The sequence below is a fragment of the Macaca fascicularis genome, chromosome X (genome assembly GCF_037993035.2).
Source record: "Macaca fascicularis isolate 582-1 chromosome X, T2T-MFA8v1.1".
NCBI classification, from domain to species: Eukaryota; Metazoa; Chordata; class Mammalia; order Primates; family Cercopithecidae; genus Macaca; species Macaca fascicularis.
In genome coordinates this window covers 77,508,410-77,535,155 of record NC_088395.1, presented here as the reverse complement: position 1 = coordinate 77,535,155, position 26,746 = coordinate 77,508,410, and the positions used below count along the sequence as shown (strand labels likewise).

General features: G+C 38.4%; 2 protein-coding genes across 2 annotated transcripts in view; both read left to right on the top strand.

The window, feature by feature from the left end:
- The window catches only part of TEX11 (testis expressed 11), a 292,291-nt gene that overhangs the window by 40,018 nt on the left and 225,527 nt on the right, over nt 1-26,746 (top strand). Inside the window, exons 6-7 of the mRNA XM_005593879.3 lie at nt 796-876; nt 18,072-18,157. Of these exons, the coding sequence (XP_005593936.2) occupies nt 796-876; nt 18,072-18,157 (167 nt within the window). The remainder of the gene's footprint in view (nt 1-795; nt 877-18,071; nt 18,158-26,746) is intronic.
- Nucleotides 23,674-23,853, top strand: LOC135969293 (small integral membrane protein 30-like). The gene has a single exon (XM_065538671.1). The coding sequence runs from the start codon at nt 23,674-23,676 to the stop codon at nt 23,851-23,853; it is 180 nt and encodes a 59-aa protein (XP_065394743.1).

Sequence of the window (26,746 nt, the reverse complement as noted above, 5' to 3'; positions counted from 1 at the left end):
CTGCACTCCAGCCTGGGCAACAGAGCAAGATTCTGTCTCAAAAAAATAATAATAATAAAAATAAATAAATAAATAAATAAATAAATAAAAATAGACTTTATTTTAAAAAAAAAAGACAAAGACTGCTGTTTAACTTAATTCCTCTAATGTAAAGGTGAATACAAGAGCTATTCAAGTTGCAGAAGCATCTAGTAGACTTGGCATTATGTCATAATATAATAACATAAGGTAGTACAACCAGTTTTTGCATTTCCAGAAAAGTAAATGACTCCCAGTCATTCAGTATCAACTCTGTGTCACCAAAGATTACCACTTATTCTTCTGTATTTTGAGCAAACTATTTGTTTAGCTCGAACAACTAGTATTGCTAAAAATATTAGAAAACAAAATAAGACTTTTTTTTTTTTTTTTTGAGACGGAGTCTCACGCTGTTGCCCAGGCTGGAGTGCAGTGGCGCGATCTCGGCTCACTGCAAGCTCCGCCTCCTGGGTTCACGCCATTCTCCTGCCTCAGCCTCCCGAGTAGCTGGGACTACAGGCGCCTGCCACCTCGCCCGGCTAAGTTTTTGTATTTTTAGTAGAGACGGGGTTTCACTGTGTTAGCCAGGATGGTCTCGATCTCCTGACCTTGTGATCCGCCCGCCTCGGCCTCCCAAAGTGCTGGGATTACAGGCTTGAGCCACCGTGCCTGGCCTTAAGACTTTTAAATACTAGTTAAAATGCTAAAATCGACTTAGAGACAAATAACCTTGTAATTTCATTTTAACCAGTTATTGACATTCTTTGTCTTTTTCAGGCAGTTGCTCAAGGGGATTTTCAAAGAGCATCTATGTGTGTACTGCAGTGTAAAGATATGTTGATGAGGCTCCCCCAGATGGTGAGTGAAATCTGCATTCTCCAAGAGTTTGAAAATATGCTATATCAAGTTCCAGGAAGAATCATTACTACTTCATGCAACCTTTTGGAAATTCTGTTTGAGATCAGTTCCACATAAGTAGCTGATCTTTGAAATATTTTACTTCCTTTGTTCTTTACCAGAAAGGGCATTTGAAAAAGCTATATGGAATATATATATATATATTTTTTGAGATGGAGTCTCACTCTGTCACCCAGGCTGGAGTTCACTGGTGTGATCCCGGCTCACTGCAACCTCCACCTCCCGGGTTCAAGTGATTCTTGTGCCTCAGCCTCCCAAGTAGCTGGGATTACAGGCCTGTGCCACCACACCTGGCTACTTTTTGTATTTTTAGTACAGATGGGGTTTCACCATGGTGGCCAGGCTGCTCTGGAACTCCTGGCCTCAAGTGATCCGCCCACCTCAGCCTCCCAAAGTGCTGGGATTACAGGCATGAGCTACCACACCTGGCCAATATGGAATATTTCTTAAAATTTTCTTTGCTTTGTCTTTTATTGTCAAACCATCTTGATAACATTTGCTCCATATTTCATGCTATACAACAAAAGAAAGAAAAAAAATGAGTTTGTCTGCTGACAAGGTTGATAGCAGTTAATCATGTTACTGCCATAGTATTTTTCTATACTGGGATTTGGAGATGTGAGAGATTTGATAGGATAAAGCCTGCATCCTGGACTGGATCTCATGAAAATTCCTAAATACATAGTTTTTTGCTTTTTCATTTTATCTTCCCTTTCCATTCTTTCTCTCCTATTTCAGTGCCTGTGCCTACTTCAGTCTTTACTATCACAGAGGGATTAATAATGGAGATATAATTTGGTATTAGGGAGAATGTTCCCAGTATTGCATACATCGTACCTATTTGTGAGATTGGTCTTATTTTTTCCCCAAATTGGGTGTCATAATGTAGAAGTTAATTCAGTAAACATTTATATGTTGCCTGTTATGTGTCACATCAGACATTCTTCTAGGCTTTAAAAACTTTTAAACAATTTCATATTTATAGAAAAGTTATAAGAATAGTACAAAGAACTCCTGTATACCCTTTGCCTGGAAACGTCATTCAAATTTTCCAATAATGTTCTATATAGAAAATGGTTTCAATCTAGAATTATACATAGTCTTCAGGCTCCTTCAATCTGGAAATCTGGAACACCTCCTCATTCTTGCCTTGCTATTCATGATCTTGGCAGTTTTGAAGATTACAGATCAGTCATTTTGTAGCATGTGATTTAATATGGGTTTAGCCAAAGTTTCCTCATGATTAGAACAGGTTATGAATTTGAGGCCAGAAAATCACAGAAGAGATTCTATGTTCTACTCATGGCTTCCTATTAGGTGGTATACAGGATTGACTTATACTATTATTGGTGGTGCTAGCTTTAATCTTTTGATTAAGATCGTGTCTTCCAGTTCTTTTTGCTGTAAACCTGTATCATTTTGTGAGTGATACACTGAAACTATGGAAAATCTAATTTCTCATTCTACTTTCACCAACTTTATTCTTTTTTCCTCCAATTTTCTAACTTTATTGGGGGTATAATTGACAAAATTTGTATATATTTATTATATATAACATGATATTTTGATATATTATACATCATGAAAAGATCACCATCAAGCCAATTTATATATTCATCAACTCACACAGGTTTTTTTGTGGAGAAATATTTAAGATCTACTTTCTTAGCAATTTTCAAGTATACAATACATTATTATAATATTAACTATAGTCACTGTGCTATATAGTACAGCCCCAGAACTTATTCATACAGCCTAAATGAAACTTTGTACCCTCTCCCCTTTTATTTGACAAAATAGAGTATTGCTCTGTTGCCAGACTAGAGTGCAGTGGCATGATCCTGGCTCACTGCAGCCTCAACCTCCTGGGCTAAAGTGATCCTCCCACCTCAGCCTCCTGAGTAGCTGGGACTACAGGTGTGTGCCACCAAGGCTGGCTAGTTGTTTTTTTTGTAGAGATGGGGGTCTCACTATGTTGCACAGGCTGATCTTGAACTCCTGGGCTCAGGCAGTCCTCTTGCCCCAGCCTCTCAAAGTACTGGGATTGTAGACGGGAGCCACTGTGCTTGGACACTTTGTTCCCTTTGACCAATGTCTCCTCATCCATTCCCCAAACCCATGGCAACCACCTTTATACTCTCTACTTCTATGAACTGAGCTTTTTCAGAATCCACATGTAAGTGAGATCGTGCAGTCAGTATTTGTCTTTCTGTGGCTGGCTTATTTCACTTAGCTTAATGTCCTCCAGGTTCATCTGTGTTATCACAAATGGCAGGATTTCCTTCTTTTTTATGGCTGAATAGTATTCTATTGTATACAAATAGCACATTTTCTTTACCCATTCATCCCTTGCTGGACTCTTAGGTTGATTCCATAGCTTGGCTATTGTAAATAATGCTGCAGTGAACAAGGGATTGCAGATATCTCTTAAAGATACTTATTTTATTTCCTTTGGGTATATATCCAGAAGTGCGATTGCTGGATCATATGGTAGTTACATTTTTAATTTTTCAAGCAACCTCTATACTGTTTTCTATAGTGGGTGTACTAATTTACATTCCCACCAGCAGTGTACAAAGGTTTCCTTTTCTCCATGCCCTTGCCAACACTTACCTTTCGTCTTTTTGATAATAGACATTCTAACAGATGTGAGGTGATATCTCATGGTGATTTTAATTTGCATTTCCCTGATGGTTAGTGATGTTGAGCATTTTTTCATATACTTGTTGCTGATTTGTATGTCTTCCTTAGAGAAATATCTATTCAGGTCTTTTGCCCATTTTTTCATTGGGTTGTTTACTTCCTATTGAAGTGTTTGAGTTCTTCGTATATTTTGGAGATTAACTCTTTATCAGATGTATGATTTGTGGATATTTTCTCCTATTCTGTAGGTTGTCTCTTCACTCTTTTGATTGTTTCCTTTGTTGTGCAGAAGCATTTTAGTTTGATGCAATCCCATTTGCCTATTTTTGCTTTTGTCACCTGTGGGAGTCATATCCAAAAAAAAAACTCATTGACCAGAGGTCTATCTCTCTCTTTCCCTCTAATAATTGCTTTATATATTTGAGTGCTCCAGTGTTGGGTGCATGTGTATGTAAAACTGTTATTTTCTCTTGCTGAATTTTCCAATTTATCCTTATATAGTGACCTTTTTTTCTCTCTCCTTAATTTTTTTGTCTTGAAATCCATTTTGTCTGATATAAGTATAGATACTCCTGCTCTTTTGTGGTTTCCGTTGTCATGGAATATCTTTTTCGATCCCTTTATTTTCAATCTATGCGTATCTTCATAGGGGAAGTGTGTTTCTTGTAGGCAGGAGATCACTGGGTCTTGTTTTTTTGTTTTGTTTTTTTTTAATCCGTTCAACCACTTTTGATTGGAGAGTTTAGTCTATTTACATTCAGTGTTATTACTGATAAGTAAGGACTTACTCCTGCACTTTGTTATTTGTTTTCTGATTGTTTTCGTTTTCTATTTTTTATTCTATTCCACTTCTTTCTTTCCTGTCTTCCTTTTAGTGAAGGTGATTTTCACTGGTGGTATGATTTAATTTCTTGCTTTTTATTTTTTGTGTATTCGTTGTTTTTCAGTTTCAGGTTACCATGAGGCTTGCAAATGCTATCTTATAACTCATTATTTTAAATTGATGACAGTGTAACACTGATTGTATTAACAAAGAGACACACACACACATACACAAACTAATAAAAACTCTACACTTTAACTTTGTTCCCCTAATTTTTAACTTTTTTTTGTTTTTCTTTCTTTCTTTCTTTCTTTTTTTTTTTTGAGACGGAGTCTCACTCTGTTGCCCAGGCTGCAGTGCAGTGGCACGATCTCGGCTCACCACAAGCTCTACCTCCCGGGTGTACACCATTCTCCTGCCTCAGCCTCCCGAGTAACTGGGACTACAGGCGCCCGCCAAGACGCCTGGCTAATTTTTTGTTTTTTAATAGAGACGGGGTTTTGCCGTGTTAGCCAGGATGGTCTCTATCTCCTGACCTCGTGATCCACCCGCCTCGGCCTCCCAAAGTGCTGGGATTACAGGCGTGAGCCACCGCGCCCAGCCTTTTTTTTTGTTTTTGTTTTTCTTTATGTCTTATGGTACTGTCTATGCTTTGAAAAGTTGTAGTTATTTCTGTTTGGTTCATCATTCATTCTTTCTACTTAAGTCAAGAGAAGTTTACACCCCACAGTTTCAGTGTGATACCATTCTGTCTTTTTCTGTGTGCTTACTATTTTTTTTTTTTTTTTTTTTTTGAGACAGAATGTTGCTCTGTCACCCAGGCTCTGGAGTGCAGTGGCGTGATCTCGGCTCACTGCAACATCTGCCTCCCGGGTTTAAGCACTTCTCCTGCCTCAGCCTCCCAAGTAGCTGGGACTACAGGCGCACACCACCAGACCCGGCTAATATTTGTATTTTTAGTAGAGATGGGGTTTCACCATATTGGTCAGGCTGGTCTTGAACTCCTGACCTCAGGCAGTCCACCTGCCTCGACCTCCCAAAGTGCTGGGATTACAGGCATGAGCCACTGTGTCCAGCCGTGTGCTTACTATTACCGGTGAGTTTTGTACCTTGCTCATTAACATCCTTTTCTTTCAGATTGAACAATTCCCTTTAGCATTTCTTGTAGGACAGGTCTGGTGTTGATGAAATCCCTCAGCTTTTGTTTGTCTGGGAAAGTCTTTATTTCTCCCTCATGTTTGAAAGATACTTTCCGCTGGATATACTATCCTAGGGTAAACATTTTTTTTTCTCCTTCAGCACTTTAAATATGTCATGCCTCTCTTTCCTGGCCTGTAAAGTTTCTGCTGATAAGTTGGCTGCCAGATGTATTGAAGTTCCATTGTATGTGATTTTTTTTCTTTTCTTTTACTGTTTTTGGAATTCTTTCTTTATCCTTGACCTTTGGGAGTTTGATTATTAAATGCTTTGAGGTGTTCTTCTTTGGGTTAAATCTGCTTGGTGTTCTATAACCTTCTTATACTTGAATGTTGATATCTTTCTCCAGGTTTGGGGTATTCTTTGATATTATCTCTTTGAATAAACTTCTTACCCATAGCTCTTTCCCTACCTCCTCTTTAAGGCCAATGGATCTTAGATTTACCGTTTTGAGGCTATTTTCTAGATCATGTAAGTATGCTTCATGCTTTTTTATTCTTTTTTCTTTTGTCTCCTCTGATTGTATATTTTCAAATAGCCTGTCTTGAAGCTCACTAGTTTTCTTCTACTTGATCAATTCTGTTGCTAAGAGACTGATGCATTCTTAAGCATGTCAATTGCATTTTCAACTCCAGCATTTCTGCTTGATTCTTTTAAATTATTTCAGTCTCTTTGTTAAATTTATCTGATAAAATTCCGAATTCTTTCTTTGTGTTATCTCGAATTTCTTTGAGTTTCCTCAAAATAGCTATTTTTAATTTTCTATCCGAAAAGTCACATATCTCTGTTTCTCCAGAATTGGTCCCTGGTGCCATATTTAATTCGTTTGGTAAAGTCTTGTTTTCCTGGATGGTATTGATGCTTGTAGATATTCTTCGGTGTCTGGGCATTGAAGAGTTAGGTATTTATTGTAGTCTTCTCGATCTAGGCTTGCTCATGCCAGTCCTTCTTGGGAAGGCCTTCCAGTTATTCAAAGAGACTTGGACCCCAAGTCTAATAATGCTGTGTTTCTTGTAGACCCATAAAGGGTACTTGACTTGATGACTTTGGATAACATCTGAAAGAATTCTCTGGATTACCAGGCAGAAGCTCTTGTTCTTTACCCTTACTTTCTCTGAAACATATGGAGTCACTGTCTCTGTGTTGAGCTGGGGGTGTGGTGATGCAAGCACTGGGCCTGTGCTGTGTCAGACTCGAAGCCAGCACAGCACTGGACCTTGCCCAAGGAAGGCCCTTCCCTTTAGGATGGTGAGTTCCTCCCCAACCTGGGTGTATCCAAAGATGCTCTCTGGGAGCCAGCAATTGGAGTCAGGAACTTCAGCAATTTACCTGATGTTTTATTCTACTGCAGTTAAGCTGGCACTCAAATCACAATACAAAGCCCTTCCCACTCTTCCCTCCCTTTCCACAGGCAGAGGAGCCTCTCCCTGTGGCTGCCACCATCAGTGGTCCATGGGGTGTTCTGCTAGGCTACCACTGATGTTCATATAAAGCTCAAGGTCTCTTCCATCAGCTTGTGAATGCTGCCAGGCCTGGGACTCACCCTTCAGGGCAGTGGGCTCTCCTGTGGCCCAGGATGAGAAATGCTGTCCAAGAGGCTACACCTGGATTTGGGGAACCCAAGAGCCAAGCTGGTACCTAGAGTGCAGTACAAAGTCCTCTTTACTTTTCCTCTGCTTTTCTCAAACAAAAGGAGTCTTTCACTGGTGCCACCACAGCTGGGAATGTGCTGGGTGTCCCCTGAAGCCAGCACTTCTCAGAGCCCAAGGCCCATGGTGTACTCCCTGGGTCATTAATGGTTATTCCAGGGTTATACCAAGGGTTCTTTAGTCAGCAGGTGATTAATCCTGCCAGAACTGGATCCTTTCCTTCAAGGCAGTGGGTTCCCTTTTGGCCCAGGATGTGTCTAGAAATGTGGTTTGAGAGCTAGGTCCTGGAATGGGGGCCTCACTACTCTGCCCAGTGCCCTGTCCTACTGTGGCTGAGCTGGTATCCAAGATGCTAGACAAAGTCCTCTTTACTCTTCCCTCTCCTCTCCTTAGGCAGAAGGAAGGAGTCACTTTCATTGCTATGAGCTTTACTGCCTGGGGTTGGGGAAGGGATGGTGCAAGCCCTCCCTTTGCTGTGCCAGCTGGTGTCTCCCTAGGTCACGTGGCAAATTCACTGGCTCTAAGCCCAGCCTTCCACTAGGAGTTGCCTTGGAATTGCAGTACTTGTGCCCTAGACTGCCATTCAAGTTTATGTAGGACCCCAGAGCACTTCAGCCCACAGTGGCAAGGCTTGCCAAAAAACTCAAGTTCCCACCACTGGGATGAGGGTAATTCTCCTGTGGCTAAGGCTGGTCCAAATGCTCCCTCTGTGCACAGGCGCTGGCTGAACCCAGCAGGACTTTTTTCTCCACTGTGACTGTGCAGCACTGAGTTCAATATAAAGTTTCCCAGCCGCTGTGCTCTTCCTCTGCAAAGTGCATAGATTCTCTCTCTGCACTGCATAGCTGCTGCTAGGGGATGGGGGAGGGGTGGCCTTGGCGATTCAAGACTGTTTCTCCTGCCCTCTTCAATGTGTCTTTCTACAATATGTAGTTAAAACCAGGTACTGTGAGTGTTCACCTGATTTTGGTTCTTGTGATGGTGCTTTTCTGTGTGCAGACAGTTGTTAAAATTTGGTGTTCCAGTGGAGGGGACAAACAATGCAGGCTTTTATTCCATGATCTTGCCCCACCCTTATTTTAACATTTTTTTTTTGACACGGAGTTTCGCTCTTGTTGCCCAGGCTGGAGTGCAATGTCACAGTCTTGGCTCACTGCAACCTTCACCTCCTGGGTTCAAACGATCCTCCTGCCTCAGCCTCCCAAGTAACTGGGATTACAGGCATGAGCCACCATGCCCGCCTAATTTTTGTATTTTTAGTAGAGACTGGGGGTGGTTTCATTATGTTGGCCAGGCTGCTCTGGAACTCCTAACCTCAGGTGAACCACGCACCTCGGCCTCCCAAAGCGCTGGAATTACAGGCATGAGCCTCTGCGCCCGACCAGCGTCTCTTATAAGGTGATTATTTATTTATTTATTTATTTATTTTATTTGAGACTGAGTCTCGCTCTTTCACACCCAGGCTGGAGTGCAGTGGCACGATCTCAGCTTTCTGCAACCCGTTTCCTGGGTTCAAGCGCTTTTCCTGCCTCAGCCTCCCGAGTAGCTGGGATTACAAGTGTACACCACCACGCCCAGCTAATTATTGTATTTTTAGTGGAGACGGGGTTTCGCCATGTTGGCCAGGCTGGTCTCAGAATTGACCTCAAGTGATCTGCCCACCTCCGCCTCCCAAAGTGCTGGAATTACAAGCATGAGCCAACGCACCCTACCCCTATACGTTTTCTGTATTACTTTTTTGGCTTCTGGGTCTTGTCTAAATTCTGGGGGAATGTTGATATTTTTATTATAGCAGGTAATCAATCTCGTAGATTCAGGTAAATTTTAAACTCATTTTTTTGTGGGTTATGGTTCCAATGTTGTTTCAATTTTGCAATGCGCTTCAGGTTTGTTTTGCATATGCAACACTCATTGGTCAGTCCCGGTACTTGGCAGAGGTTTATCTGTTAGCTCAGTTATCAAAGTTTTTGTTATGTAAATTAGGTTGAGATTCCTGGTTGTTGAGGTTGTAGGATGAGCCTTGAACTTAATCAACTTTATTTTGTTGCTTTTCTGAGCTCCTCTCTCTCTCTCTCTATGATCTTCTTGGTAATTTCTGGTTCTCTGAGCTATCCTTTTCAGTCCTCTAACCAGTAACTATCCATAATCTGCAGTTGCACTGTGACTGGGGCCAAGCAATAGGAAGAAACAGGCAGAGGAAAAAAAGCAGTGGGAGTTTGCCCCATCCTGTGGGAACTACTACTGCACTGAACGGAGAGTAAGGTTTTCCTCTGTCAAAGTTTTGAGTATTATGGTTTCCCCTAGCTACCACTGCTGTTGCCACCATGGGATTGCTTAGGGCCTGAGCACAAGAGAATGGAAGAAAGATGAAACAAAAACCAAAACTGAATATTTGCACTTTCTCTGAGCAACTCAAGCCAGAAGTAGAGAAGCACCCTCAGTCTGTACCACAGCATTCGCTTCTGAGTTTCTGGCTGCATTAAGTTTAGGCTAGGGCGCATTACAGGAAAAGAATGGTAAACTTACCACCAGTTTGGTGTTAATTTGAATTCTGGTGTTCTTCCTTTAAGGCTGTGGTATGGTTTCAATGTTTGATGCCACCCACCCACCCAACCAAATCTCATGTTGAAATTTCATCCCTAATGTTGGAGGTGGGGCTTAGTGGGAGGTGTTTGTATCATGAAGGCAGATCTCTCATGAATGGCTTGGTGCAGTCCCCGTGGTAATGAGTGAGTTCCCTCTATTAGTTCCTGCTAGAGCTGGTTATTTAAAAGAGCCTGCCATCTCCCTCTGCTCTCTCTCTTGCTTCCACTCTCTAGCCATGTGACTTTTGCGCAGACCAGCTTCTCTTTGCCTTCCACCATGAGTGGAAGCAGCCTGAAGCCCTCATCAGAAGCAGATACCGGCACCACCTTGTACAACCTGCAAAAACGTTAATCAAATGAACCTCATTTTAAAATAAATTACCAAAGGAGTGACAGAAAATGTGAAAAAAAATTACTCTTCCTCAGGTGTTCCTTTATAGTGACACAAACTGACTAAGGCCGATATGTGTGTGTGTGTGTGTGTGTGTTTTTTTCCTTTTTCCTCTTTCCTTTTTTGAGACAGGGTCTCACTCTGTCACCCAGGCTGGAGTGCAGTGATGTGATCTCACTCACTCTGCCACCCAGGCTGAGTCACCCAGGCTGGAGTGCAGTGGCATGATCTTGGCTCACTGCAACTACTGCCACCCAGGTTCAAGCGATTCTCCTGCCTCAGCTTCCCGAGTAGCTGGCATTACAGGCATGCCCCACCATGCCCGACTAATTTTTGTATTTTAAGCTCACTGCAGCCTCGATTTCCCGGACTCAAGCAGTCTTCCCACCTCAGCCTTCTGGGACTACAGGCACGTGTGTGCTTTCTTGATCAAGCCATGAAATTAGCTAATTATCTCAGGAGTCCTTATTTCTTTTAGTAGAAAATCTTATTTAGAAGCCAAGATCTGGGCATTACGCATCCTCATTGCTTTTGGGATGTCACTGCTCTCTCAGACCCTCACAGTGGAAAGAGCGTGTGTGTGTGTGTGTGTGTGTGTAATATACACTTATACACTTCCATTATATTTATCTATATTATTTATTATCTATCTATCTATCTATCTATCTATCTTCTATCATCTCTAATATACTGAAAACCATGATACCGTCTGTTTCAATCCAACAACAAAATATTCATCCTAATTTTGTCCCTTTTCATATTTCTAATTCTCTTCTCCAGTAACAAAAAACTTGGCTTCAATTATCCTTAATGTATTTATGTATTTAATCAGTACCCCTGTATGTTACCAATCTTCCATGTTCTCTGCCACTCTGTTCACTGTGAGGACGCCCTCTTCTCCATGCTCATGCTCTGACTATTCATTTTGGGTTTCTCTCCCTGGGTGCTTACCCTCTTCCTTCTACTCTGACTCGCTTTACCTTACCATTATTTCATGTCTATGTTCTCTCACCCTATTTGGGCTCTGAATCTACATACTCATCTCCTGGGTGGAAGAATAATACTTTCTTTGTTTGTTTGTTTGAGACAGAGTCTCACTCAGTCTGTCACCCAGGCTGGTGTGCAGTGGCATGATCTCTGCTCACTGCAACTACTACCTCCCAGGTTCAAGCGATTCTCCTGCCTCAGCCTCCCAAGTAGCTGGGATTACAGACATGCACCACGTGCCTGGCTAATTTTTGTATTTTCAATAGGGCTGGGGGTTTTACCATGTTGGCCAAGCTGGTCTCAAATTCCTGACCTCAAGTGATCTGCCCGCCTCAGCCTCCCAAAATGCTGGGATTACAGGCATGAGAATACTTTTTTTTTTTTTTTTTTTTGAGACGGAGTCTCGCTCTGCCGCCCAGGCTGGAGTGCAGTGGCCGGATCTCAGCTCACTGCAAGCTCCGCCTCCCGGGTTCACGCCATTCTCCTGCCTCGGCCTCCCGAGTAGTTGGGACTACAGGCGCCCGAGAATACTTTCTTATACTAGACTGATCGCATAGAATCTTATCGGGGAGACCACTCAGTCCTCAGAATCTCTGTCCCCCTGGAAAATTATAGAACTATAAAAATAAATTTTTAAAATACCTGTTATTCAAGTGGCCACTGCTATAGGAAGAGAAAGTACATAAAGAATGGATGCCAGTCATGGAGTAATGGGTGATGACATCAGTATGCCTCTAATCCTATTGGAGACTATTATTCTAAGCGAAGTAACTCAGGAATGGAAACCCAAACATCGTATGTTCTCACTCATAAGTGGGAGCTAAGCTATGAGGATGCAAAGGCGTAAGAATGACATAGTGGACTTTGGGGACTCAGGGGGAAAGGGTGGGAAGGGGATGTGGGATAGAAGACTACAAATTGGGTGCAGTTTATACTGCTCGGGTGATGGGTGCACCAAAATCTCACGGATCACCACCAAAGAACTTACTCATGTAACCAAACACTGCCTGTTCTCCAATAACCTATGGAAATAAAAAGTTAAAAAAAAATGAAATTTTAAAAAGATGTCTTTAATCCTTTTAAGATGATTTTGTGAAGTCCTTAAAAATCAAAACCAAAAAAACATACTCTTAAGCAAGTCAAACTTAATTAACTTCTATTTTAAAGTAAATATATGCCACACAGCACTTGTAGAAGTTTGACAGAGATGTGAAATCAAGCAATGAAATGGATAGCAATGCAGTAGTCTCCCCTTATCTGTTAGGGACATGTTTCAAGATGTACAGTGGATACCTGAAACTGCGCATAGTACCAAATCCTATATATACTATGTTTTTTCCTATATATACACACCTATGAAAAATTTTAATTTATAAATTAGACACTGTAAGAAATGAATAATACTACTAATAAAGTAGAATAATTATAACAATATCCTATAATAAAAGTTATGTGAATGTGATCTCTCTCTCTTTTAAAATACTTTATTTTATTATACTTACCCTTCTTTCCTTGGGTAACTGAAGTCATGGCAGGAGGGAAAACCATGGATGGGGTGAACTACTGTAATGATTTAGTGTTCAGCTTCTGTAAGTTTATAGTAATAAATTTATTAACTGGAATAACTGGGATACAGTAATGTTTTATTTAATGGAACGTCCTGATTTAGTTAGAGTTAGAAAATTCTTTTATTTTGAACATTTATTTTAAAAGACGTTTGCATATACTTACTTTTATAAGTGGAACATAGGATTTCTTTCTTTGATATTTGAGACTCATGTAATTAATTACTCAAGATAATGTTCATGATCTGTGTACAGCCTTGTAGGAGGAGCTACTCATTAGTATGTCTAGTTGTGAGACATTTCACTGCTTTGAAAATCAGTATTCTCATCTGTAAAGTGAGAGTGTATGACAACATGGTCTCAAAGATCACTTCAGTATAAAAATTCCTAGTCCTCAATTTAGGGAATCCCTGAGCCATAGCGCAGAGGGTATGTGTGCCTATGTATGTATTTTTTGTAATAAAAATCTCTGGTAGCAGCTTGTTTACTTAATTCTTTACCTCCTTCTCCTGTTAATCAGAATTTTATTTTGAGTAGTTTGTAGGCTTTGGCTTGCTTTTTTATCTTTTATTTCTATCTTTGGTTTCTTCTAGAATTTATCTTCTGTATAGAGTTTTACTTCATTATGAAACTTTTATTTATGCAAAGTAAATGGCCAATTGATGTGTGAAACTCTTTGAAGTAATTCATTCAGGATTCAGCTAGATTTCATTGCTGCTCTGTGGGGCACAAAGCTTCTAAATGAGGTCTAGGCTGCTTACTCTTTATTACAATTCTTTTATTCTCTTTTGCCTATTTAAATTTACCATTTTATAGCCAAATATTTGAAAGATAATGTGTAAATATTCTGTACATTTCTCTCTGTAGTAACATTCAATCTCTTGGCACATAAATGAATTACTGCTCTTGACGTAAAACTCAGTTTTCTGCCTGTTATGGGCTAGTAGGCATATAATTGCTTTCTGTAGACCTTTCTGCCCACTGCTTTACGTATCTGGGAGCGCCTAATCATTTAAAGTTATCTAGTTTCATTCCAAACTCAAAATCATTTGAGCCTTAAAAATGACTCATTGGAATAGTTGTAATGACACGTTCCGTAAATTTTAAGTGAGTCGTATACTTTTAAACTAAATATCCACAGTATATGGAAAGTTTGGCCAGGTTTGTTCATGTTTTTGAGGCTCTTTATGTAGCCATTAGAACATTTATGATTCATTCTAACAAATATCAATGTTAATTTTTAGCTCAGGTTGTCACTGTTATTTTTTAAAGTATAGGGTTTACTTTTTAAAAAAAATATACTTTAAGTTCTGGGATACATGTGCAGAATGTGCAGGTTTGTTACATAGGTATACACGTGCCGTGGTCGGTTTGCTGCACCCATCAACCTGTCATCTACATTAGGTAGTTCTCCTAATGCTATCCCTCCCCTAGCTTCCCACCCCCCGACAGGCCCCAGTGTGTGATTTTCCCCTCCCTGTGTCCATGTGTTCTCATTGTTCAGCTCCCACTTATGAGTGAGAACATGTGGTGTTTGGTTTTCTGTTCCTGTGTTAGTTTGCTGAGAATGATGATTTCCAGCTTCATCCATGTCCCTGCAAAGGACATGAACTCATCGTTTTTTATGGCTGCATAGTATTCCATGGAGTATATGTGCCACATTTTCTTTATCCAGTCTATCATTGATGGGCATTTGGGTTGGTTCCAAGTCTTTGCTGTTGTGAACAGTGTTGAAATAAACATATGTGTGCATGTGTCTTTATGGAGAATGATTTATAATCTTTTGGCTGTATACCCAGTAATGGGATTGTTGGGTCAAATGGTATTTCTGGTTCTAGATCTTTGAGGAATCACCACACTGTCTTCCACAATGGTTGAACTAATTTACACTCCCACCAACAATGTAAAAGCATTCCTATTTCTCCACATCCTCTCCAGCATCTGTTGTTTCCTGACTTTTTAATGATCACCATTTTAACTGGTGTGAGATGGTATCTCATTGTGGTTTTGATTTACATTTCTCTAATGACCACTGATGACGAGCTTTTTTTCACGTTTGTTGGTCACATAAATGTCTTCTTTTGAGAAGTGTCTGTTCATATTACTTTTTAATGCCTACTTGTTACATGTAATTCTTTTTTTTCAGCGTGTATCTATACATAGTTTAAAGAGCAAAATAACTTTACAGGTCTTGTTACAAAATCACCAGTACCTATGAAAAATTAGCCAGGGTTGGTGGTGGGTGCCTGTAATTTTGGCTCTTCCGGTGGCTGAGGCACGAGAATGGGTTGAACCTGGGAGGCAGAGGTTGCAGTGAGCCGAGAACGCACCACTGCACTCCAGCCTGGGCGACAGAGCGAGACTCTATCTCAAAAAACAAAACAAAACTAACCCTGAAAAACCAAGATCACCAGTACCCATCCCGACTTTCGGGCTTATTTTTATCTCACATAACAGCTACTTTAGTTATTTTAGTTGGCTCTTTTTGTATTTACCTCCATGTATCTTCATAGTGTTCTTATACTGTGTGTTGCTTGATTTTTTTTTTTTTTTTACTTTTAGATATTATATATTGACTTCCCACTTTAGAAGGTGAATTTAGTTCCTTTTCTTTTTCCCTCTACCCCCAACACATATGCTCACTTCCTGTCACTCCATCAACTCTATACAGTTTACCATAACTTTGATTAGATTAATATTTAGTGTTTACATTCCAGCGGTTATGTGAATACCATCATAGTTGAATCATATAAAGTATCATGATTACTTTTCTTTTCTTGCACAAAAGTTTGTTTTTCCCTGGAGTTAATTGTATTGGTTTTCTTGATTACTTAGTATTTCATGTACTTGGTATTATTTTTTCCCTAATTATGTAAACTTCTTTTCAATATGTTAGAATGTATTAGTTATTTTATCAGTTTCACTTGCTTAAAGAAATAACTGTCATAGTTTCTAATCTTCTCTCATGTGTACAGATTATTGTGAAAGCATCCTGTTCAGTTATCGTTTTGAGATTTTCCTCCTCCATTGACTTGGGAATTCCTTTCAACTCCCTCATAGATTGTAACCCTGTTTCTTGAATTCTATGTCTTTCTTTTTCTGATTTTACTCCCTAAATTTTGGGGGGCATATCCTCCAGTAGCTTCTTGAGAAAGGTTTCATGGGATGAAAACAGTTTGAAGAGTTTGCATGTCCAAACATATTTTTATTGTACCATCATAATTTATGCTTTCACTGGATATAAAATTTGGACTTGGAAATAATTTTTGCTGAGTATTTTGAAAACATCAGTTAGATTCTCATCTAGCTTCTGATGTGACTATTGAGAAATGTGTTGCAAATTTATTTTATTTTACTTCTTTTAAATATAAAATTTTTACATTTGTGGGTATATGATAGATGTATATATTTATGGGGTACATTAAGATGTTTTGATATAAGCATGCAATTGATAATAATCACATCATGGAAAATGGAGTATCCATCCCTTCAGGCATTTATCCTTTGTGTTACAAACAATCCAACTGAACTACATTAGTTATTTTTAAAAGTATATTATTTATATAATAATAATAATTATTATTATTATTTTGAGATGGAATCTGTCTCTGTTGCCCAGGCTGGAGTGCAGTGGCGCAATCTCAGCTCACTGCAACCTCCGCCTCCCAGGTTCAAGTGATTCTCCTGCCTCAGCCTCCCAAGTAGCTGGGATTACAGGTGCCCACCACCACGCCCAACTAATTTTTCTATTTTTAGTAGAGAAGGGTTTCACCATGTTGGCCAGTCTGGTCTCAAACTCCTGACCTCAAGTGATCCACCCACCTTGGCCTCCCAAAGTGCTGGGATTTCAGGCTTGAGCCACGGCGCCCAGCTTAAAATTTATAATTAAATTATTATTGACCATAGTCGCTGTGTAGTGCTATCAAGCACTTGGTCTCATTCATTCTTTCTTTTTCTTTTCTTTTCTTTTATTTTTTTTTTTTTAGGGACGGAGTCTCACTCTGTCGTCCAGGCTGGAGTGCAGTGGCATGATCTCGGCTTACTGCAACCTCCACCTCCTGGGTTCAAGAGATTCTCCTGCCTCAGCCTCCTGAGTAGCCCGGATTATAGGGACCTGCCACCATGCCTGGCTAATTTTTGTATTTTTAATAGAGACGGGGTTTCTCCATGTTGGCCAGGCTGGTCTTGAACTCCTGACCTCAAGTGATCCACCTGTCTTGGTCTCTCAAAGTGCTGGGATTACAGGTGTGAGCCACCGTGCCTGGCCTATTCTTTATTTTAGATTCAGGTATATAGTAGGTCTGATGTGCTCAGACATGCATATTGAACTTCTGCTATCTGAATGTACTGTAATTCAAAGGGAAACTTTTTTGAAGCAAGACAGGTCTTTACACATTACTTATTAATAACTTGCTTCAGACCTTGGATTCTTAGTTGAGGATCTACTTCTGTAGTCTTGGGTAAAACTTATAAAGGACTTTTTATATGGGTGTAATCAAATTCTCTAGATAGGTGGTTTCTATAAATAATGAGGGGATATTTGGATAAATTATTAGCATTAAAATTTCTCCTATGCCATTTCCCAGTATTTTGAGAGATGAAAATTATGTAAAACATGGCATTAATGCAGGGACTGAGATGCTGATTCCCAAGGCAACATTCATACGCTTGTTCCTAGTTTCATTTCAATGGTAATTTATGTAAAGAAAATGATTGTTGTTGCTAAAGAGTGTCCATGAAACTATTTCTAAATAAGTCTTTTGACTAGATAGTGCTTTGGACACATTTCAGAACTTTAGAATTTTTAAAGTTGTCTCAATTTTGAAAAAAAAATCATTCATTTCCCAACCTCACTCCTCGTCAATAGTGATTTTTTGTCTTTGAATATACTCTCTGCTCTAGTGCCTTTAACTGGATCTGGCAACCAAAAGCGGGTTTTAGCCTGCCCTTTGGCTGGGCAATGATTGGGTTTCTCGTTTCCTGTTACAAAGCATCTTTTAACTTCTATTAGTAATTAATTTATTATGATACTTTTTCATACATAACTAATTCCCCAACCTGAATGTTTTGCAGTTCTTCTTTATACAAATTGAGAGGTTTTGATGAGGAAGCTTATTTTGATGTATAGGACACATTAAGTATGTTTTTGTTTGTTTTTTGAGACGGAGATTTGCTCTGTCTCCTAGGCTGGAGTGCAGTGGCACCGTCATGGCTCACTGCCACCTCGGCCTCCCGAAGTGTGTTGGGATTTAAGGAAATCATGAATCTCATGGATTTTTTTTTTTTATATTGCAGACTTCAAGTCTTCATCATCTCTGTTACAACTTTGGAGTAGGAACCCAGAAGAATAATAAATACGAAGAAAGTTCTTTCTGGCTTAGGTAACATAAACAAAAAACTGAATGTAAATTCAGGAATATTATCATAGATGTCAGTTAATATTTACTGTAGAGTACTTCGGCAGTTTAAACCTTCTCTGACTTCAGAAACCAACATGCTATATTTATTTACTCTTTTAACATGTATTGTTTATTATTTTTACACATTGCCAGTTCATACAAAAATGTGTTCTCCTTCTTTCCTCCCTTCCTCCTCCTTCCTCCCTCCTCCTCCTTCCTTCCTTCCTTCCTTTCTCTTTCTTTCTTTCTCTTTCTTTCTTTCTTTCTTTCTTTCTTTCTTTCTTTCTTTCTTTCTTTCTTTCTTTCTTTCTTTCTTTCTTTCTTTCTCTCTCTCTCTCTCTCTCTCTCTCTTTCTTTCTTTCCTTTTTTCCTTTCTTTCTTTTTTTCTTCCTTTTTTTTTCAGGGTCTCTCTCTGTCACCTAGGCTGGAGTGCAGTGGCATGATCTCTGCTCACTGCAACCTCTGCCTTCTGGGCTCAAGCGATCCTCTGACCTCAGCCTTCCAAGTAGCTGGGACTGCAGGCATGTGCCACCATGCCTGGCTAATTTTTTGTATCTTTGGTAGAGAAGGTAGTTTTGCCTTTTGTATCTTTGGTAGAGAAGGAGTTTTGCCCAGGCTGGTCTCAAACTCCTGAGCTCAGGCTATCCACTTGCCTCGGTCTCTCAACGTGCTGGGATTACAGGCATAAGCCACCACACCTGACCAGTGTTCTCTTCTTAATATAAGTGCTTACTCCTCTCTCTCCATTCCTCCTTTATTTCTCTGTCAGGAGTACAGAAAATTTTGTTGTTGCTTTGATACTTATTGTTGTCTGGTAACACCAGAGTATAAGGTGGAGGTGTGATTGGGAGTAGTATTGGCTAAAATCATTAGTCTTAGATGAATTTTGGCATTTTAATATCAGTCAAGTAAGTACATATTTAACACTGTATGCTGAGTACTATACGAAGATTTGGAGTGTTGTGTGTAATCTGGAAATATCAAGAAAATTATACAAAAATATAGGAACTCTGCAAGAACCCTGTCTTTCACTGAAAACCTAGGCCCAGCACAGATTCTGACACACAGTAGATACTCAATAATTGTTACTTAAATGAATATATGTGAAAAATGTATTTTTGTGGAGATGTCACATAAGGTGCAGTGCTTTGAATATCAGGAGATTATGTAGTAGGCTGGGCACGGTGGCTCGTGCCTGTAATCCCAGCACTTTGGGAGGCCAAGGTGGGCAGATCACTTGAGGTTGGGAGTTCAAGACCAGCCTGGCCAACATGGCGAAACCTCGTCTCTACTAAAAATACAAAAATTAGGCAGGTGTGGTGGCACAGGCCTGTAATCCCAGCTACTCGGGAGGCTGAGGCAGGAGAATTGCTTGAATCCGGGAGATGCAGGTTGCAGTGAGCCAAGATCGCACCACTGCACTCCAGCCTGAGCGACAGAGAGACTCCGTCTCAAGAAAAAAAAAATAGATCATGGAGTAAAATATATCCAATCAATTCACTAAATGTTTACCCTTTCTGAGTGCAGGATTAGTTCTAGTTATTTGGAGATACTCCTATGATTATTTTAACTATAGTCTAACTTTTGTGAATATGATGTTTGTCATTTAACAAAATAAATACGAATCTGGGCACTGAGATTTTAATACTCACAGGCATATCTATCACTAGCAAAATGTTGATGCAAATAACTTATGTAAGAGACTTTTTAGAGCCCAAAGATTGATCAAACTCTATATAAAGAACTCTTCCTAATAGAACAGACTAGAGTTCTATTCCAGGATTTGACAGTATTTGGAAGTAGAATACTCACAAAGTTTATGGCATCAATGTATCAAAAGACCAGTATGCCAAGAAGGCAGGAATAAGGAGGTCCAAAAAAAAAAAAAAAAAAGAAAGGATGCTGGTGCCCTGGATGGCTTCTGGAAGCTTAAGACTAGAGGTGAGCTTGGAGTTTATGCCAAGAATGAGGGTGAGTTAAGAGTCATAAAAATAAATGTTCTCCAGGAACAGTAGGCTGAGGCCTGACATGGTTATTTGCACATACGCCATTGGTTGTTGACTTCTTATCTGTTATCATTTTCTAAAGAATCTCATGGAAAGAAAATATGATGATGAGATATTCACATTATAAGCTAGAATATCTTAATGGCTATATTTGAATACAATCTGACCCACAGTGATATTTTCATTAAAATCTTAAATAAATAACAAATTTATATAGCACCAGTATGAGTCTTTTGTGTTCATATCACTAGAATAATATTTAAGAAAAGAAGAAAAATTTTAATTTTAGCCCTAGTAATTACATATGATTTTAATCTTTCTGCTTCATTTTTTCTTCCACATCTTTTGGGAATATAAAAATAACCTGGTGAAATATTCACAAATGTCTTTAAAGGAATTATTATATTTTAATGTTTAAAAAGAGGCAAAAATAATTATCAGTATTATTAACTGTAGGAATTGTAGCACAGTGAATGGTTTTTCTAGGAGTAGACCAACTGTCAGTCAGAATTTGTTGTCATCTAAGGCATTAGTGTTAAATTGTTAAATATTGTGATACTTTATTTAGAATTGTTGTGGGGTTTAAATATGGTAATGCATGTATTATAGAGTATTCAATAACATGCCTGGAAAATAGAAACTGCTTAACAAACGGAAACTACTGCTGCTATCTTTAGGTGATGTTTGCTATTTATTAGAGATGGACTCTCTTGTGGCCATTCCACTGGTTTATTCTAAAATTTATCACGGTCAGAGCAAGCATGGATTACTTACTAAGTTCCCAGATAAAATGTCGTGAAGACAAACATCTACATCTTTCAATCTCAGGAACAATTTTAAAAATTTTTTTTTTTTTTTTTTTTTTTTTGGTAGAGATGGGGCCTTGCTATATCACCCACGGTAGTCTCAAACTCTGGCCTAAAGTTATCCTCCCACGTTAGCTTCCCAAACTGCTGGAATTACAGGTGTGAGCCACTGTGCCTGACCCTTTGGAATAATTTCTTCATGCTTTATATCCACGTGTTAAAAAAACTGTTGGCAGCAGTTGCTGATGCAAGCAGAGATGAATAGCTGCTAATTAAGCACCCTTTTCTGTAAATTTTATACCAGAAGGAGGTCATGGAAAATGAGTACACATTCTACAGGCTTAACTCTTTTGAGAACAGTGAATATCTTAGACTAGAGGTTATATATAATTTGGAAGTACCCATTCAGTCTAAAAGTAAAAACTTCATTTTTTCACAAATGATAATATATAAAAATGCTGTAGTATATTAGAATTTTGTTGAAATTGAAGCCTAGAACAATACTAAATGTAAAGAGTGATAGTGGGTATTTTTTAAAACGCTCATTTATTTCCCTTGATTTTTGTTAACATCTCAGTGCAGGACCTTTCTGCGTTTTTATCACCCTCCTGCCTTTTCTTTTGTTAAGAAAAGTTCATAAATAGCTGCTGCTCTCCTTGCTTTCTGCCACACTCTTTTGATCGTGTTCCCTTAGAGATACCACAGTTAAGAGAAAGCTGCTATAATTATGAATAAAATTGAAATTCCTTCAGCTTACTTTACTGTGAATTGTCAACGTATTTGCCTCAATGTATTAAATGACAAATTCTCTTAGACCTTTATAAAATATAATATTTCAGATTTTTGAAATCCGAATGCAAGGTTTGGAAATAATATGTTTAAGAGTTTGTTGTTGTTGTTGTTGTTTGTTTAATAAAATACCATTTTTCCTCCTTCTCCTCCTCTTTTGTAAGTCTTGCAGTATTGAGCTCCTATGTCTGCTCCTGGCAGAAGGCAGGGCTAAGTAGATGAGAAGAGACTGTTGATACAGAAATTTCCCTCACAATCTAGACAACTTGTTAGTGGTCTCCATTGTTCTGGTGGAATTTAAATTGTGTTTAGCTCTTAAAGTCCTGTCTAATGATTAGGACATATATTATGCTGAACTTGGCTTTTCAGAAAAGGTATACAGAAATTTCACTGTAACAAATTAGTGTTCTACAAAGAAGAATTGCATATTAATACAAATAAGTTCAACTCAAAAGGCTTTGGGGTTACATTTATTGACCACAAAGACTTTGCAGATTTTTTCCCCTGGGAGAAAAATGCTCTACTTTCCAAACGTTAGTCATATTCCTAATTCTGGGTGATTTTTTATTTATCTCTAGTAGCTTTATTTCTGTCATTTAACTGTATTGCTTGGCACTGCTGACCTATAGCAATATCAGACATTTCTGCGGCTGATAAACACTTGAGAAGTTTACTGTTTTCCTTTTGCTGTAAGAAGACCTCCTACTACTTTCTTTTCCCCTCAAGCTTCATTGAGATATAATTGACAAATTAAAATGTATGTATTTAATAGTGTACACTGTGATGTTTATATATATATATGTACACTGTGGAATGATTACTACGATAGAGTTAATTATTATATCCATCACCTCACATAGTTACCATTTTTTCCTCACATGCCTTTATAACAGAATTTTATTAGTAATCTTCAAACACACATTGTTCAGATTTCACTGATTGTCTCATAAAATCTTATACAATTGATTTGTCAAGGCCTATGTACTGTGACTGATTAAGGTGTCTCTTATGTCTACTTTAATCCGTAGGTTTTTTCCTTTTTTTCCTTGCAATGTATTTGTTAAAGAAGTCAGGTAGTTTCCTGCATTTTGAATTTTGCTGTTTGTGTCCCTGTTCCTTAACATGTTTATTTTTTCTGTGTTCTCTGTATTTCCTATAAATTAGTAATTAAGATTCTAAAGGCTCTTACCAGTTTTTTGGCAGAAGTTTTTCACAGGTGGTATGGTGTACGTCCATCAGGGGTCTTGTATATTAGTTGTTTTGCCTTTTGTGATATTAGCAGCCATCAGTGATCATTGCCTGGATTCTTTATTTCATCAGTGTTTTTAAAATAATAGTATTCTAATTGTGTCATTTTACTTTTCCTTTATGAGCTGGAATACTTCTCTAGAGTACAACTTCCCTTAGCAACTGTTAGATTACTCTGAGGTCCAGTTGTCTGAGTTGCCTTTTTGTGTGTGTGTGTGTGGTGAGAATATTTAATATCTACTCTCAGCAAATTTCAAGTACACAATGCAGTATTATGAACTATAGTTACCAAGCTATACATTAGATCTCCTTGTAAGAAAGAAAGAGATAAGAAAGAAAGAAAGAAAGAAAGAAAGAAAGAAAGAAAGAAAGAAAGAAAGAAAGAAAGAAAGAAAGGAAAGAAAAAGAAAGAAAAAGAAAAGAGAGAGTGTTAATGGAGACAATGCCCCAAAGAAATCAGCAATTTTCAAATGGATAACTCCTTTTAAGACGGAATGACATTCCTGTAATGGCTGTTTCCTGGAAGGCAGTGTCATGTGGAACCCCTTAGCCTCAGCATGCAGAGCTCCAGGAAGGGAACATTTCCAGTCAGATAGAATTATATATATACTATTTCTTTGGAAACTTCAGCCATCAACATTCCACCATCATGACTTCTGTTTCAACACGGTGGCTCTTAGTCCTCATTTTACTGCTTTTGCTGCTGCCTGTTGTCGAAGCAGTAGAAGCCAGAGATGCAATTCCTGTCTTGTTAGGTGTGGTTCTCAGCATTACAGGCATTTGTGCCTGCTTGGGGTCATGTGCACAAAAGAGAAATGGACAGATATGACTTTGAAGGGCATCCCAAATCAAACTTTGCCCTGAAAACCTTTGTACTAGTGAAGCTAAACTTGACCTTTGGTGTTTAAAAGTTTCCAAGAAACAGTAAATAGGGGAGTTCCACATTCTTAGTTGTGTTCCATAAAATGAGAACAAATTGCTATGTATAAGAAAAAATGTTTTCCTTATAATAAATAATGCACTGAAAAATGCAGCCTATAATTTGTATTTGCTGGTTAGAAAGGGGATTCAAGAAGTAAGGTGGCCGACATTTACATAAGTAATATTTCATAGTTTTAGAATTATCTAAGCTGGGCATGGTGGCATGCGCCTGTAGTCCCAGCTACCTGAAAGGCTGAGGTGGGAGGATCACTTGAACCCAGGACGTCGAGGCTGCAGTGAGTCATGGTCACACCACTGCAGTACAGCCTTGGTGACAGAGTAAGATCCTGTCTCCAAAAAAAAAAAAAAAAAAAAAAAAAATCACATGAAGAAGGAAGTTCTTGCCCAGAATCCTAAGAAATCACCACTATCCAGTTACAGTCACTGCCTCCGGAATCATTGAGGAGTCCTTTCTCCATATTTTCATTAGACTTTTGTTATTGACCAAGTTAATATTCTATTTAGATGTCAAATAGCCAAACATAGATGCTTTTATCTCTGGAGAAAAAACATTTAGAAAAATGCATTCATTGTATCTCACATTGAAGTGGAGAAAAGAGTTAATGTAAAAAAATACCTCATTTTTATATTTATCGTTTTAAACTTTTATTTTAGGTTTGGGGTACATGTGAAGGTTTGTTACATAGGTAAACTCATGTCATGGGAGTTTACTGTACAGATTATTTCTTCACCAAGGTATTAAGCCCAGTACCCAATAGTTATATTTTTTACTCCTCTTCCTGCTCCCACCCTCCACCCTCAAGTAGACCCCAGTATCTATTGTTCTCTATGTTCATGAGTTTGCATCATTTTAGCTCCCACTTACAAGTGAGAACATGTGGTACTTGGTTTGCTTTAAAAAATCACTTTATATTGACATTGAAATGGAGAAAATATTTAATGTTAAAAAACTTTATATTAATTAATTAACATTCCCATGGTGAGAAGTACTATATTAAATATAAACTCATTATGTTGTTTAAAAAAAAGGGACGAAATGATGTTGAAGATGAAACCTGCAGCAGCAGGCTGTACACAACAATTTGTGAGGAAAAAATTAATCGTTCGTGCCCTAATTGAAGAGGAGTGATGATTAATAGTACAAATAATAGCCAACACCATAGACATCTCAATTTGTTCTGCTTATACAAATCTGACTGAAAAACTGAAGTGGAGCAAACTCAATGGGTGCCAAAACCATTGTGCCCAGATCAGTGGCAGATAAGAGCAGAGCTTTCATTGGAAATTTTAAACAAGTGGGATCAAAATCCTGAAGCATTTCTTCAAAGAATTGTAACACGAGACAAACATGGCTTTACCAGTATGATCCCAAAGAGAAATTACAACAAAAGCAATGGCTACCAAGAAGTGGAAGTGGTCTAGTCAAAGCAAAAGCAGCTCTGTCAAGAGTAAAGATCATAGCAACAGTTTTTTGGGATGCTCAAGGCATTTTGCTTGATTTTTCTGGAGGGCCAAAGAATGATAATGTCTGCTTATTACGAGAGTGTTTTCAGAAAGCCAAAATTTTAGGAGGAAAACGCCTGAAAGGCTTCACCAGTGTCCTTCTCCACCACAACAATGTTCCTGCTCATACCTCTCATCAAACAAAAGTAATCTTGTGAATTTCAATGGGAAATTATTAGGCATCCACCTTACAGACATGATTTGGCTCCTTCTGATTTCTTTTTGTTTCCTAATCTTAAAAAAATCTATAAAAGGCACCCATTTTTCCTCAGTTAATGTGAAATGTGAAAAAGATTGCATCGACATGGCTAAATTCCTCAGTTCTTTATGGATGAACTAAATGGCTAGTATCACAAAGGTATCTTAAACTTGATGGAGCTTATGTTGATAAATAAAATTTATATTTTAATCTTTTAATTCAATTTTTCCAAAAGTTTTTTGAAGTCTCATAATATTCTGCAATTCCACAGATTCCACGGGTTTTCTCTTTACTCTGTTAATTGTTTCCTTTGCAGTTGTACATGGTATTTAGTTAGATGTAATTCCATTTGTCTATTTTTGCTTTTGTTGTCTGTACTTTGGGGGTCATATCTAAAAAATCATTTCCCATACAATATCAAGAAGCTTTCCCCCTGTTTTCTTCTAGTAATTTTGCAGTTTCTGGTCTTACATTTAAGTCTGTAATCCGTTTTGAATTGATTTTTTGCATATGATGGGAGATAAGGTTCCAATTTTATTCTTCTGTATGTGAATATCCAACACCATTTATTGGAAAAGCTCTCTTTTCCCCATTGTATGTTCTTGGCAACTTTGTTGATCATCAGTTGCCCGTAAATATGTGGATTTTGTTCTAGATATTCTATTCTGTTCCATTGGTCTATATGTCTTTTAAAAATGTCCATACTGTGCTGTTTTGATGACTATTAGATGTCTAGTGTATTTCGAAATCAGAAAATATGATGGCTCCAACTTTGTTCTTTTTGCTCAGGATTGCTTTGGCTATTTAGGTCTTTCGTGATTCCATATAAATTTGAGTATTATTTTTTCTACTTCTGTGAAAATGCCATTGCCATGTTGATAGTGATAGGACTGAATCTGTAGAGTGCTTTAGGTAGTATGGACATTTAAAAATATTAAGTCTTCCAATCTATGAACACACGATATCTGTCCCTTTATTTGTGTTTTCTTCAATTTCTTCAGCGTTTTATAGTTTTCAATGTACAAGTCTTTCACCTCCTTGGTTAAATTTATTCAGAAGTATTTTATTTATTGTTGAC